The sequence below is a fragment of the Phaethon aethereus genome (genome assembly GCF_964289735.1).
Source record: "Phaethon aethereus genome assembly, chromosome: 14".
Lineage (NCBI taxonomy): Eukaryota > Metazoa > Chordata > Aves > Phaethontiformes > Phaethontidae > Phaethon > Phaethon aethereus.
The window spans coordinates 2,229,883-2,245,258 of NC_138590.1; the positions used below are offsets into that span (position 1 = coordinate 2,229,883).

At 40.4% G+C, this 15,376-nt stretch overlaps 1 protein-coding gene across 3 annotated transcripts in view; it reads right to left on the bottom strand.

Moving 5' to 3' along the window:
• The window catches only part of CTNNA1 (catenin alpha 1), a gene marked incomplete at both ends in the record, with an annotated part of 103,776 nt that overhangs the window by 73,101 nt on the left and 15,299 nt on the right, over positions 1-15,376 (bottom strand). For all 3 annotated transcript variants that reach the window (XM_082006227.1, XM_082006225.1, XM_082006226.1), the window contains one exon: positions 13,041-13,244. In XM_082006227.1, the coding sequence (XP_081862353.1) occupies positions 13,041-13,244 (204 nt within the window). The remainder of the gene's footprint in view (positions 1-13,040; positions 13,245-15,376) is intronic.

Below are 15,376 nucleotides of genomic sequence, written 5' to 3' on the forward strand. Positions count from 1 at the left end.
TTAAAAACTGGAAATGGCATCAAAAGCTGACTCTCAAGAGACCAGCTACGAAGCACCTCTAGCCTTACCAGCACCAAACAGCAGAATTATCTCCTCTCCCTCCCACACGTGCATCTCAGTAACTTCACTTGCCTCCCAACAGAAGACCAAACAAGAACGGCCTCGCTGACCGAGGTTGACACCACTGGTTGCAGTTAAAGAAAGCCAGCAGCCTTGTTCACATCACCTCCACTTACCTAACGTAAGTGACTCACCGAGGAACCGTGCAGGATTAAAAAGCCACTGAAAACATGGCATGCATAACGTCATCCTTTACAGAGACGCTATCAAGCCATTATTTACTAAGCTAACTAATTAGCCAGCCACCCGTGCAGATAATGAGAATGCATTAAAGTATTTAGAATTCCAGCACAAGCCTGACACATACAAAGTGGCTGCACTTCTTCAAAAGTAAACGAATGTCAAAGGAAATAAACCATTTAGGAACAGTCAGCACATCTGAGGTGGAGCAGGAAAGTACCATCAGCTATGGTAAGAATTCAGAAAAAGGAGGTAAAGCAAAGCAGGGAGCTATGGGATGCAGAGGTATTTTACATTTTTATTGTTATCAGCCTCTACTTGTAAAGAAATCATTAAATAGATGACTTAAATTAGCATTAGATAGACGATAAGCAGCAGCTATTCAAAACAAACAGAATTAATGTACAGAACTGTACAATCTGGCACAGAAAAACAGGGAAATTGAATGTACTTAAGCTGACAGTGATCTGAAAAACCCAGCTGGTTAAATTCAGTTTTACATCAAGAAATAAGCTTTAACTGAATATACACTTCACTGCAGTCCAGTACTGAAAGCACCCTTCCCTTTACACAGGCATTGCTCCAGAAGCACGTAACGTAACTACAGTCACAGAGCAAGCTTACAAAATGCATAAAATAAATTAATCCATCTACTGGAAATGACACCAGGAATACTCCCAGGGGATACAAGTTCCCTGTGCAGTTGATATAGCCCTGCTCTTTCAAAAAGATTTCCTAAACTCTAGCTGAGAGTATCCATGATTACTGGGGGGGGACAGGGGAGATATTTCCACAGCACTACAAAAATGATTAAGGATAAAAATTTAGAGGAACTTTGCAGATTTCAGCACCTGTCACCAAAAACCAAGTTTTACATTCTCTGTGAATGAATCTTCATAATAGTGTACGGTATCAGGACATGAAGATTTGCTACTTAATTACCACCTTTTCCGCTACACACGCCTTCCTGGTAGGATCTCCTCGTTCCCTTTAGTCGCAGTTCCCCTGGCAGAGTCCCACAGCATCCGCACATACAGGGGCAGCCCTTCAGGGTGAGCAAAGCTGTGTATGACAACAGAAGCAGGAGGTGAGCAGGAGACCACCGTACCCAGGCGAGCCTGGGCAGCAATCTCACCCACAGCTACAAGAGAGCCAAGCCTGCCTCAAACCAGCTCTTGTAACACAAGAACATAAAGTTTGAAGTTTGTGAAGGCTCTGCCTTCCTCAATTAAAAGATCCCGCAGGAAGAAATGCGACCATCTTGTAGGCCATTAGCTCCAAAGGGGTCAACTGCTCAGGTGCAAGACAGAAGGACTTTCAACTTTTTCCTTTTTTAAACACTTTGGTTATTTCTGCATTAACTTCTCATTTTCTCGGCTTTTTTCAGTCCAGTGACCTCTAAAATTGGGATTCTTTGACTCCTGGAGAGGTGCCCAAAAACTCATTCTGCCTCTGAGGAAATTTACAATTTGGCATTTAAGGGGAACAGTATCAAATGGTAGAGCTGCAGTCTTATTTTGTACTTGACATCAGAGCTCTCATGTCACCTTCCTCCCCCGAAATGACTCCGTAACAACAGTCCTCAAAGCAGAGGTTCAAAGGCATAGCAAGGAAGAACAAGCAAGCCCCACGTTACAAGTTTTTCCCTACACAGTCCAAGAAGCTGACTGGTGAGGTGGGGAAGAGACACATATGAACCCTTTGAAAAAAGGGAAATTAAATCAAAGCCACAGACACAGAAGCCACCTGGGCAATATAACATAGCCAGTCATTCAACCTCTACACAAGTGGAATTAATTGCTGGGGTTTGGTTAAGGTGTTTTAAATAAAATTAAGGCATACTTAACAGCAATGCACAGTATTAGGTTAAAAAACACGGGGATAGCGTGTTAATGAAGGTACATGACTTGGGCCATCACCGACATTCTCAGCTGTAATTCAACAGCTGGGAAGCTTGAAAAAGAGAAACATCCATCCAAGACCTTCCAACACTAGAGTCAGGACAGACTACGCGTGCGACAAACAAGCCACAGGGTTATCTTCCTACTCAGGAAACAGGATTTTTTTTAAAAACATCATATACCAATGTTGCTAATTAATACTTGGTATGAACCAGAAACCTGTCAATAGAAGTGGTCACAAGTGGGTATCTGGAAAGAAAAGAAACTTCAAAATATAGGTAAGTCTCGAGCACATTATGAGGAGTGTCTTGAAGTTGCAGGAAGATACTTCAGGATCTCCAGCATTCTTTAATACTTCTGTATTTCTTTTGATTGAGAAATTACTCAGCTACGTTCATATATCAAGACAACATTAAAAAAGAATTATTTGAAGTCTTGAATAGTTTAAGATAGTAAATGCCCTGACTCCCCCAAACTGCCCCTATGTGCAGCCTCATGCTGCATGGACAAATCTTAACCTGTCATTATAAAAAAAGCCAAACCAACCCACAGAGTAAAACAAAAATGTGCCTGCCTCACTTTTCCATGGGAACCTTAGTCCAAAATTCAATCAACTTAACACAAAGGCAATATGTCGTGCCTTTTTTTTTTTAAAGGAGTCCATCTCTTAAATATAAGAACAAAATATATTCCCTAAAACGCAGCAGATTAAAGGCAAGCTAGAAGGAAAATCTGGAGCAGGCAAGAAGCAGAAAGGGCTAGGTGACCAGAGAGCCCCCCACCACGGGCACCCACTTGCTGCCTGAACACCTGAGCCTAGCAGAGCTAGTAAATGGGTCTGTCAACCACCAAGACTAATTTGTTTGCATCCACAAGAACTGTACCTCATCTCTCTCCAGTCATTCCGCTGCATACTCCCACATTTCCTTTGCTCCACAGAGATACTTAGCTCTCAAGATACCATACATACGAAGTTAAACAGTTTCTAAACCAAGAATCTTTTGTTTTCAAAGCCTTCCCCCCGCCCCAAAGAGCTACCAGGCTTCATTTTCCAACCTCTTTCCGCAGGTTTCATGAAGTAACTGATAATGTCAATTCAAGTTATCATATTCACTAAACCACAGATGACAGCACCTCAGGCATACAGAAGAGATTCTGAGCTGAGAAGCAATTTTTTTTTCTGGCCACATATGGCAGCAGTAGGGCACCCAATGAATGGCAAAAACCTTGTTTCTTGACAGTCAGAGGTTAACACAGATGCAGCATGAGTCAATAATCCATCAACGGCTGCACATCACGCAACATTTGCATTCAATCTGAAACGTACAGACATTAAAGAAAAATACACTAAATTTATGAAAGGCATAATTATTTGTGAAAGCAAGCTCAGAACCATGAGATGCTTCCTTTTCACTGACTACTGCTAGTTTTTGCAAATGCCCTGGTTTTCCCCTTATGGCCTCATGCCGAGGGAAAATGTTCTTAAATTGGCACTGAGGAAAATACACTTTTTAGCTCACCTTTGCAAGGAAGTTCTTGGCCTGAGAGCTTATAGGTTTGCTGCTGGTTTTGTAAAGAAACTACTCTTTTAGAGTGCCAATTCAGCAAGAATAACTTTTGAGCATACAGTCTCCAAAGTCAAAGTCAGTCTTTTCAAATAGCTTTGAGCAGAAGATTTTTAACCTGGGTATATACAAGTTGTCTCTGCTCTGTCTCTCCTCTGACCATTTGCCTCTAACTCCTGTCCCTCCTGCTGAATAAACACGTCCCTGTGCAGAGCTGAAGGAAGCCAAAATTTTCTCCTCTATTTCAACAGCTTTCCAAGACACAGCTTAACCCTCATCCTTTCCTCAGATATGAGAAGGATTAAGTCACTCTTCCGCCTCTATTTACATTCAAGAGGGCTGCCACTACTTGGATAAGCCACAAACACTAATTATTCTGTATTGATTCAGTTGACTTTCTGGGACAAAGTAGGTATAAAGCTCCAGGACACGTTATGAGCATTACAGAACATCAGCTTTCTTAGACAGGATAAAGCAGGTTAAGCAAAGAGCACAATTTAGACAAACACTACATCCAAACCAGAATTTCTCAGTTCCCATCGAGACCTCTACTGCTTGCATTGGGGCCTATAAAAAAGGTGAAGAGATGTTGAAAAGCAAAAAAAAGAAATAACAGAGCACAACAAATTTTGCCTATCACCAGAGAACTGAAGAGGATATAAGTAGTACCACACAATAACAGGGACACATGTGTACACAGACAGCGACTGTCCTAATTCTCTAACTTCATCTTCTGAATCCCATCTTGCAGAAAAACAGGAACTTAATCCAGAGTTTGTATTAGATCAAGGCTAAAGAAAAAAGGCGAAATCCAGGACTTGAGATGCAAGTATTTTGTTGTAATGCAAGAACTGTACTATTCCAACTTTGTAATAATTCCATCATCCCTTTCCTCTAACAAGAGGAATTCAAAAGCCCACTTGTGTGTGTAATACGTCTGCACACTGAGAGCATGATCCTGCTGGAGGCTAAAAGACTGTTAATCCACAGATCAGTAGTCACTGTGCAAACTTACATGCTCTGTTCCATCTATGCTCCTCAATTTTGGCTTTGAGACAGTACTCAAGTATCACCACAAATGGAGCTTCATTAGGGGTAACTATATATTTAATCTTACATAGGCAGATAGAGTTCAAGTATTTTCCTACAAAACATTAGAACTCAAATAAATTGTCACAAAACACAGAACTTCAAAGCAGAATCCATGCATAGCATTATAGCATATTTATGTAAAATGGTTTACAGCTCAACAAAAGTAAAATGCTGCTAAATGCCCACCACCATATCACAAACAAGTGTGCCCACCTTATTATTTCAGGTCTTCCTTCCACCAATCTTAAATGTTATTTGATCAACATTAGCTTAAGAAAGGTCTGGCTTTATACTGTAATATTAGAAGATATTAGATATGTGTTAGCATTGGAGACAGACATATGTCTAAAGACAGGAAAAATAGATGTTTCATCAATACAAACCTAAAGGTGTGGGAGGAGAGGAGGGATCGGGTAGGATGGAAGCCTTCGTTGCTGTACAAGGTATCTACAGGACTCAATTCTCAAGTTTAGAGATAGCATTAGACTTCAATCCTGCTGCACACACGAATGGAGTAAGCATTGTAAGCGAGGACAGCCACCTTCCTTTTACATATATCACGAGTCTACAACAAAAATGCTGAAAAGCATGATAAGACTGCAAGGTTGAATACTGCTGCACAAGACAGTTTAGACTAAGTCCCAGCTACTGTCAAATCTATTCATTTTGAGTTGCTACTAGCAATTTTGTGCCAAACAAGCAGCGAAGGCTGAAGGTAGTGGATGGAGAAGAGCAATGACTTAAGATTTCAATAGACTGCTAAGGCTTGTGCTAGAACTAGACTTCAGGTGTGAGTGTTGGGCTTTGTTGGGTTTCTTTAGGCAGGCATTAAGCCAGCCATACACTTCTTTAAGAAATGCATTCTCACTACATAGCACAAACACTACTTTGGGACTGAAAAAGTATTCAGGGCTTTCTGGTTGTGCCACTTGCATAAATGAATTGAGAACCTCAGTGGAGGCTGGCTGCACTGACATTTACTACCAGCCACGACAAACAACGGGCGCCCTGATGAGCTGCCCTCCCTGCCCTCTGAGGCTGAGAGGCTGAGCACCCTCATTGCAGCAGTTGTTTAGGATTTCTAAACCAGCAATTCCATATGCACATCAAGACAAGCTCAGAGTAACCGCTGAGATGACGGGGAGTTCTGCAGAGCTTTAAAAGCTAAAGGTCACAAAGCTGATAAATGGAAACCAACTCATGCCAAGCTTTATTTCCATAGGCTCTTGTATTACTACCTAAGAAATAAAAGTTCCCATAATGTCTTCTGAAAACATGTCCCATGCTAAGTCCCAAACTAGGATAATGTTGGGTAAGCAACCTGAAAGATTGTTCCTGTGGTCCAACAATGCCTGACCGATGCACCATGAAATTCTCATCATCTTCATCAGGCTTCACTCAAAGTATGATGAATTATTTACTCTATGTCAGCCAGTAAGCATTAAACTTAAAAACTATATCACTTCAGAAATGTTTTGGTTTTAAAAGCAGCATCTTTTGTCAAACTGAAAAGGTCTATGGAAATCAGCACCCAGCATAACAGCATAGCTCTCTTTGCTGAGCAGCGAAGTCCATGACAGGAAAATCCATCCAGGCTTTCAAACCACGTCCACCACATCAGGATTCAAGCATCTTAAACTGACAGAAACAGTATTAAAAAAGAAAGTGTAGATTATCTCAAGGCAGAATTTTTATCAACATCTTTATCATAAATATGGATCAGTCTGCCATTTTAATTCATATTTATTTCCACAGAAACAATTGCTTTCATTAAGAACTACACAAGAGCCCTTTCAAATATATGTATATATACCTGCTGTAAATAGGTTTTACAGTCATGTAAAAATTCACACGTGTTTCTTTCCAAGCTTGGATCCCTGATGGGAATGCAAAGCTGTGGGTAAACATTATTAATAGGCAAATTCATAATGAAAACACATCTCCATTCTGTAAATCACAAGTGTGTCAGGAGTCGAAATACCCCTTTGCCAGTAGTTCTGAAGGCAAAATTATTTCTCCCAAAAGATATTGCATAGATAAGCTAGGCACTTTCTTGCCCATTCATTTTCAAGCATCAGAGATGCTCAAAGAAGCTTAGGGAAGAAAAGCAAAATAGTGCAATTAAGACTGAGGAAAGAGAACTTGCTTGGAATAGTACATTTCCATAAGCACACTAAACACAGAAACAGGGTGCGAAACAAGCCTTTAGCAAGTTATGAGACCACCATGTCTAAAACCAGAAGCAGCGTTGAAACCTACTTCAGACATCCTGAGAGCCAAACCACACTGGCCAGCATGCAAAAGTTCCTACTAGGCAGTATAGTACAGCAACCTGGGGTTCCACCACATCCCTTACCTTCAAGTTGTGGTATACAATTGTAAATTAGATTAAAATCTAACATTAAAAGAAATACAATCCCCACCTGCAAGCACACCCAGCTATGTACTCAACCACTTGAGGCCAAACAGAAGATGGAAATTGGAAAAAAAAAAGTCAGCTGAAATAAGCCATGCCTGGAATGCTTGCTCTGAAACCAGCCCCTGATGGTTTTCTCCATTTGCTGCCAAGCACCTCTAATGCAATCCAGACAGTCAAGGACACAGTCAGAATGTTAATATGAAAACATTAAAATTCCCATTGAAATAGGACCTGTCAAGCTACTTTATGTAACATGATTTATCATTTCCAAATGTAGCAACAAGGGATTTTATTGTACGAGAGCATGTTGTACACAATGGGACTCCGGGTTCGCATTCCACACAAGCCAAACTAGAATTTCTGACAAAGTTTATGCTAGTACATGTCCGAATTACTGGTATGTGTATGAAAAGGTAGCTATATGACTCAAATTGATGGGGCACAGAATAGATGTAAAATGAGAGCTCTCTACTCATTTCTGTGCATACTATATAGAACTGGACACCTTTAATGACTGCTGCTGAACGGCTCTGAAACAGTGCTTATGGAAAGAAGCCGAACTGTCCCCATCCCTCAGGGCACTTGCATCAAGCAAAAAAACCAGACTGCCAAAAGGTTAAGGAAGTTTTTATTTCCAATCTTACCTGTCAATTGGATAACTGATGTCTTCTGCAAGTTCAACATAGTCAAACTGAGAGCAGACTGGAAACTTCTGGCTAAGTTTCCAGCAGATGGCCTGTCCTTTCTAACCTACTAAACCCCAACTTCAAAAACCACAATCTCCTATGTTTACCACATTTAAGACAGCAGCTAAAATCAAGGCAAGTTGCCCAAGTTGTGTGCTAATAACACTCATTGAGTGTTACAGCATAGAGCACATACACTGTCACGACAAAGTTTTGGGATTTTTGTGTCTCTAGGCACATTTTCTTACCTCTCCATTCCACACACCAGCTTCTCAGAAAAGCAGAACTATTTCAGCTCTCTGATCACTGTTGCTCTTTTATGCATTCACTTAAGTAGTTTAGATAATGTAACTGCAATGAAAACTAAGCGTATAAATTTGAGGCAGAGTTGACTAGTCCAGTATAGAAAAGCAGAGATATTGACAAGAATTGCACCTGCTCTCTATACTGGGAGACCTATCCCACCAGCTGCTAGTGCAAAGGCAACACTGGGATAAAATGGGTAGTAGCATCAAAAATAATACTCTGCTTCATACTTTTTATTTAGAGCAAACTGGAACCGTTCAACATCCACCCACACAAGACTATGGAGTTAGACAAAAAGACTGTTTCCATTGTATTTTGTTATATTGCTGCACTCAAGATCCTAGCTTTCTTACTCACTTCTTCATTGGTGTCCTATTAATCTTGAACATCATTCAAGTAGATGCTTTGCCCTGCCCTCTTCCCTGGCCTAAGTCTGGTATCGGTGTCCAACTAAACTCAAATATGCTTTGAATTTTTTAATAAAATTAAATACATACCAAGGATGCCTGACTGCAACAGATCACACAAAGATCTGGATCTTGCCATCAATGAGTTATATTACAAACTTAGCTATGACTGATGTGGTCAGTTTATTGCATTCTAGGCAGCTGATCCCAGATCTAAGACCTTGGGCTACTTTTACAATGCTAGTCAGAATCAATAATTACATTTTTTAGGCCTTCCCATTCTTGGCCTACAATTCAGCACTAGCAGTAAGAATAAAGTTTACTCCAAGTAATAAAAGTTAAACACATAGACATTCATGTTTGCTGTTTCAATCCAGGAGGGATCTGCAATGCAAGTTTAAATAGGAAAACGATTTTCTGTTGGAATTGAGAAGTGAGCAAAAGCCATAACAGAAACGAGCCCTCCCTAGGTGAAGTGGAAGATGAGGGGAAAAAGCTAAAGAATCAGATGCTACAATTAAGGGATGAACAGACAGCATTTTTAAGTAATGTGGCTTATAAACCAAGAGGCTGGGCAATAAAACAGCAGAGGAAGCTCAGTGGGCATAAGTGATGCACATGGGAAAGACCATCTAACTTCACATTTGCCGAAACAGAAGCTAAATCTTGACGGTAGCCGTTTCACTCAGATACCACCTCAGAGCTCAGTAGCTATCAGAAAGCTAATCAAGTGTTAGGCATTGTTAGTACAGGACTGAAGAACAAAACCAGAAGATACCACAACACTGCCCAAATCCTGAACGGCAGATGCAGTTCCGGTCCCCAAATCTCAAGGGGTATCTGAAGATCCAGACAAGGCACAGGAGATGGCACAACGTGCCTACACCAGCATTTGGCTCAGATCACAAGTGCACTTCTGAAACTCCTCTCCCAATCACTGCCGCTTCTCACACTCTGATTCTCATCTCAGAGCCCTCTTGGGCCACATGAGTTGGATTCTCTAAGTAAATCTAAACACGGAGACAGCCACTACCACACCAAATGCTAACTAGCACCCAGTCCACAGGACTAGGCTAAAGTCAGCTGATGCAAACCTCTGAATTGCAGATAAGCACAGGCATCGTGTTCCAATTCACACTACAAATCCCATCCTAATCCACTGTGCTGTTTGATGAGGGCAAAGTCAAAGCTGAGAGGAGGTGTTGAGTATCTTGTTTATGGCAAGCGCTAATAAAACTAGGACATGTCACTCTGGGGAAGATAAGACCCAAGTCTTCTATATGATATGGCTCTGAAACAACATAAGTGGCATAGAAAAGGATGAGCAAGGAGCAACTGCTCGGGGTCTTTTCCTAAATGAGATGGAGGAAACATCCATCAGCAGAGGTAGAATGTCATTCATGCTTCCAAGCAAAAGATGTTTCTTCACACAGCACCTGTTTAAGCAGGAGAACTCCTTGCTAACAAAGACTATGGATGCTGTAAGTTTATAAGAGTTCGGAAAGAAACTATACAGATTGATTGGGAAAAAGTCAATCCACAGTCATTAAATGCAGTCAGCAATGCTAGCTCTGGAAGCATCTGAGCACTTGGGGGATACATTGGATAAGTAAAATTACACACCCCCCTTGTTACTGTCTTCCTTGTAGGATCCACTACTGGACACTGTCAAGACTACATACTGGCCTTGATGTACAGGATTTAGCCTGGCCAAGTTGGACTACTCTTGAAAATGGCAAGACAGGTGTGCTAGATGGAAAAGGAAGTAAAATGCACACCAATCCAAGAAAAGGGGATACAAACTTCAGTAACAAGCTACTGAACAAGGAAATCTTGCCCTTTTTAGTAGCATAATGACAGGCTTCATCCCCATGCCAGCAAATGCAGTACAATTCAGTTTATTACTGAAAACTGTTATTCAGATGGAAACTTCTGCCACGCATCGTAACACAGCCTGCAACGCTTGCAGACTTACAGACCCTCAGGGGCAGGCCCAGGGAGACAGTTGAACTATGGGTCCAAAACACTAAACTTTCAGTTATAAACTGTCTAGGAAACAGCCTTTTTATTGCCAGAGATCTGAAATAAAACCCAAAAGCTAGAGGAAGTCACTAAAACAGAAGGCATTTAAAACTAAAAGGGAATCTGCCTCAAGACATTCTTGTGCTTCAACCTTTCCACTGTATTCCTCATTTAATCTTTTCTCCGAATTTTTACACTTGGCTAATAAATACCTCTTATTCTAGTACTCAGATAGGATTTATGATGCACTGCAAGTGCTGTGCAATTAACAGATTTAATGCCTGATTCATTTCCTTCTTCAAAGAGAAACTGAAGAAAAGCTCAACAGGAGATGGCTGGGTACTGTAGCTGTGGGTATATCATACATATACATGATATGACATTTCCTTTACCACTACTGTAAGTCAGCACATCCCTACTCTTCCTGTAGATATATCTGTTTAGATTCCTAGCTATTATTCATTCTTCAGCTTAATCATTGAGGGGAGGTTTCTATCCTCAGTATGGATTTTTACACACCATCCCACATTTTCCCCATCATTTATCAATTGCTTTTTCCACTCCATTTCACTGAATTTCTAATCTCATTTCCCCAACTACACTGTCTACAATCATAACATAGCAGTGACTTAAAAAAATTCAGTATGCTCCACTAATTTCACAATGTGTTAAAAGAGATAACAGAGGGAATACATTCTTTCCATCTCAGCACGATTACTTTAACTTGCCTATCAGAGACAACAGTATGCAGCCGAAGAGGAGGATAGGCATTTCTGTGGAAGGAAGTCAAAGCTCTGCGATCTTACACAGGTATTGACCAACTTTCAATGGGAGAAATGCCACCGACTCTGACGTGCAAGACCAAGCATTCACCTCTTCCACATTTTTAATTAGTATTTGGTAGACGTTTTATTGTGAATCATGCCTATAGGGCTTCATCCAATCCAGCAGCACATTTGTTTGAGGGATTATTACAGATGTATCGTACACTAATAAAACACCCTGCTCTGAAAGGAATTATAAATGGCACAACTTAGCAGCTTGCTTCCCAGCTGCAGTCTTAAGTTCTACATAACATCAAGGCTGAGCACAAGCTACCTTCACAAGCAATTAAGACAGACGACATGAAGTACCTAGCTCAGCCCGCAAGCTATACAAGACTTGGCTTTCAGTTTTGTTCAATTACTTTGTCCTTGTCTTTGGTAAACAAAAATCTGTGTTTTACTTTCTCTCTACCATACACTGCATCTGTTCTCCAAATTATACCACCCTAATCCGCACACAGCAGCCTTTAGACCAGTTTTACTCTACGCTGAAGTAGTTTTTGATGAAAGATTTGAAGGTAAGGTACATAATACAAGTGATGTTCCCAAATAAGTTCTACTGGGGAAAAAAAGTTCTCTCTGAATTATGTTTCACCTCAAACACACTCCAAAGCATAAATAACACTTTGCCTCATCCCATTAAAATTTCCTCAGCCAATTTTACTTGCCACAGTGCTACAAGCCACTTAGCTTCTTAAGTTGTTGCCATTTCTGCAACTTTATCTCTGAAATCAACTTGAACATTATTTAAAGACTAGACATAGTCTAAATCTTATGATATCCCAACCTCATCTCTCAGCACAGCAAGAGCTATTCAGATGAAAACCCACTGGCATAAGAACAAAGAGGCAATGGAGGCAAGTCCAATATTATATCACAATGCCCTCAAATGCAGAAGCTCATCTGCATGACATGACACTTATTCCAACCATAGAAATATTCTCAGGCTTCAAATACTGTGTGCACATTAGATGCCTAAACACTGGAAAAAAACTGCTCAGAGTCCAATACTTACATCAGACCGTTCTCAGGATTTCTTACAAAATATTTAACTTCATACATCACCTCTACTCAAATTGAGTAGCAACAGTAATTAACTCGATTCTGAGAATCTATGCCTTTACATGGAAAGACGACACAGTTAAACTTTCCAAGCTTCAACAGAAGCAAAGTACTACTTTTTCCATAAACCAAGTTACCTTACGTAAATCGAGGTGGAAAAACAGACTTATTCCATCGAATTTCTACACAAACCAATATTAAGTCATACAACAGAAAGAGTGCCAAGGAGTTAACACTTTATGATAATACTTGCTTGGAAGAGTAGAGATCAATTTTAAGGTAAGTATCATTGATGGTTTAAGTATGTTTGATTCCGCCTCTTGGTTACTGTTCAAATTCTGTTCAGAGACAGAACAAACCAGCTTCGAGACACACAGCTTTTGATTCCACATTTGAGATAATCACATAGAGTTAAAAAACCTCACAAACTAAACAAACAGAACAGAAGATACTCACATTCCCCATGTATTCTGAAAGTAGATCCTGCAAGGCCTGTCGCACTGCATTACACTCGGCAACTATACGTTCCCGTCGGTCATCACGTGTGCAGGATGAATCAGCCATCAGGGCTGCTCCGCTAATGATGCTCTCCAGGCGCTCTTCCAGGGAAGGCCTAAAACGTTCTTCGCTGAAGGTCGATGGATCCACAATAATTTGTTTCTAGTAAAATAAAGGTTTTAAAAATTGGTAATCAGACCAAACAGTAAGTTACTGTTAAGTCATCAAGACAATTGTTTACAGCAAACCCCTGATCAGGCATAAGAGGCATAAATACTCAACACACAATTTTGGCACTGAGGATGATTTTCATGAGTAGTTTTGTAGAATTATTAAAAGGTTCCCCAGCAGATTACATTGCTAGTCATTTCTTGTGCTGCTTTGACAGCTAAACAAAACTTGGCCACAGGAAGCCTCATTACATGAATGGCAAAAATCAAATGTGCCAGCACAAATAAAGTTCAAAGTACAGAACTCTTCTTAACTACATGTCAATCTGGACATGCCTTCACTAGTTAACTTGTCAGATATAATTATCCCATCATGAACAAAAAAAACCCAAGGAAAACAAACGTCCAAAATTAGCCCTATATGTAGTTGTCTGTTGTCCTAGTTTATCCAGTCTTTCTTCTCTTCACTGCTACACAGTTAAATACAACAGTATTCTCAAAAATTCTTAAAGTGAAACATCAACACAAACGTTTCAAACAGAAGAAATTGATTTCTGTGCATGACAGAAAACTATCACAGGTTTCTCTTGACAAGAGTATTAGTAAGCGCAGCTCATACTGAGAGACTTAAGGCTGAAACAGCAGCACACAATCTGATTTTCAAGGGGCCAATACCATTACTCACAGAAGTTCACCAGGAAGAAGCAGTGTAATATTTATCACCTTTGAGTACTTTCAGGTGGTTTAAACAAGTTTAAGTTTGCAATTTATTAAGGAAAAAATATTTGGCCATTTCAAGGTTTTGTGGTTTGTTTAGGGTTTGGGTGGGTTTTCTTCCCAATACTGGGGCAGGATGGGAGTCTAAGCTAAGTCTTTGTAAGAGAAGCCCCAAAGTTATTTTTAAATGGGATTTTTTGCCTTTTTTTTTGCCATTTTTTCTGATCAGTTTGTATACCAGATAACTTCAACAGCAACACCACAACCCCTACTTCTCCCACCAGTCAGCACATTTTGTCTCCCTATGGAGTAACCACACAGCCTTTGCAGCAGGATTAGAACATGGCACATGCTCTCCAACACACTCCTCATTTTTCCTGAAACTTCTAGCTGTGTGGATAATACAATGGTAGTATGCTACAGCTCCAGAACTGCACCATCAAAACCAGAAATAATAATTATCTTGTTCTCTTCTGGTAGTCATTTAATATTTTACCATCACAGAAAAACACCGGACTGTTTGGGGGTGTGTGTATTCAAAGCATCCATTACAAGAGCACAATAATACGCAAACATTAGCAGGGAATGAAGTGCAGGGATAACATCTGCCAAGAACCTGAACACATTTGCTTTGTCAGTCTCCTTTGGCAGGAATGAGATGACAAAGTTATCACACACAACGCGCACTGAAGCTGGCCTGCTGAACAAGCCCTGCTGCTATTAGAGCCTCACAAAGCAGAACTAAAAGCTCAAAAGCTCCATGTGAACGGCAACACTCAAAAAAAGTCTCCAGCCATATTTTAGAGAGTTCATTTAGTAAAATATGGCCATGTATCAGAAATCACATTAAATGGTTTGAGCTAGATTAGCCAATCCATGAACCTGAACTGAAGTGCTGCTTTAATTTTCCATACCTAAGTCAGTCCTAAACATCATGTGCTGTTACAGGACCTGCCTTCCCCTCCCACCAACACCTGCTCAAACCTGCAATCTCTTGGGTGCTAGCCTGAGGCACACTCTTAAGACTTACAGAGATGAACATACAACTGATGGAATTTAAGAAAAGCAGACTCTGTAATCGTAGTCACAAAGACCAAGACACCCATGATATCTTGTTACCCAAGAGATGACACAGAAAGGCTTCACACCGGGCACAAGGAGAACCCAAATAGTACTTTATCCTGGTAGAAGAAACGTGGCAGAGAAAGTAATGTAGGGAAGGAACAAGAGTGCCAAGAGCAAGAAGGAGGTGAGCAGTATCTGGCAAAAACGAAAGTATTAAATACCTTTTGCGTCACGGCTTTGCAATACTAAATAAGGTTTTAGAGGCAAGTTAGTGCCAAGGTGTTTAAAATTCAGAGGCTGAATCAGTTTTAGACACAGAATACTGGCTTCAAAAGGCAAGTG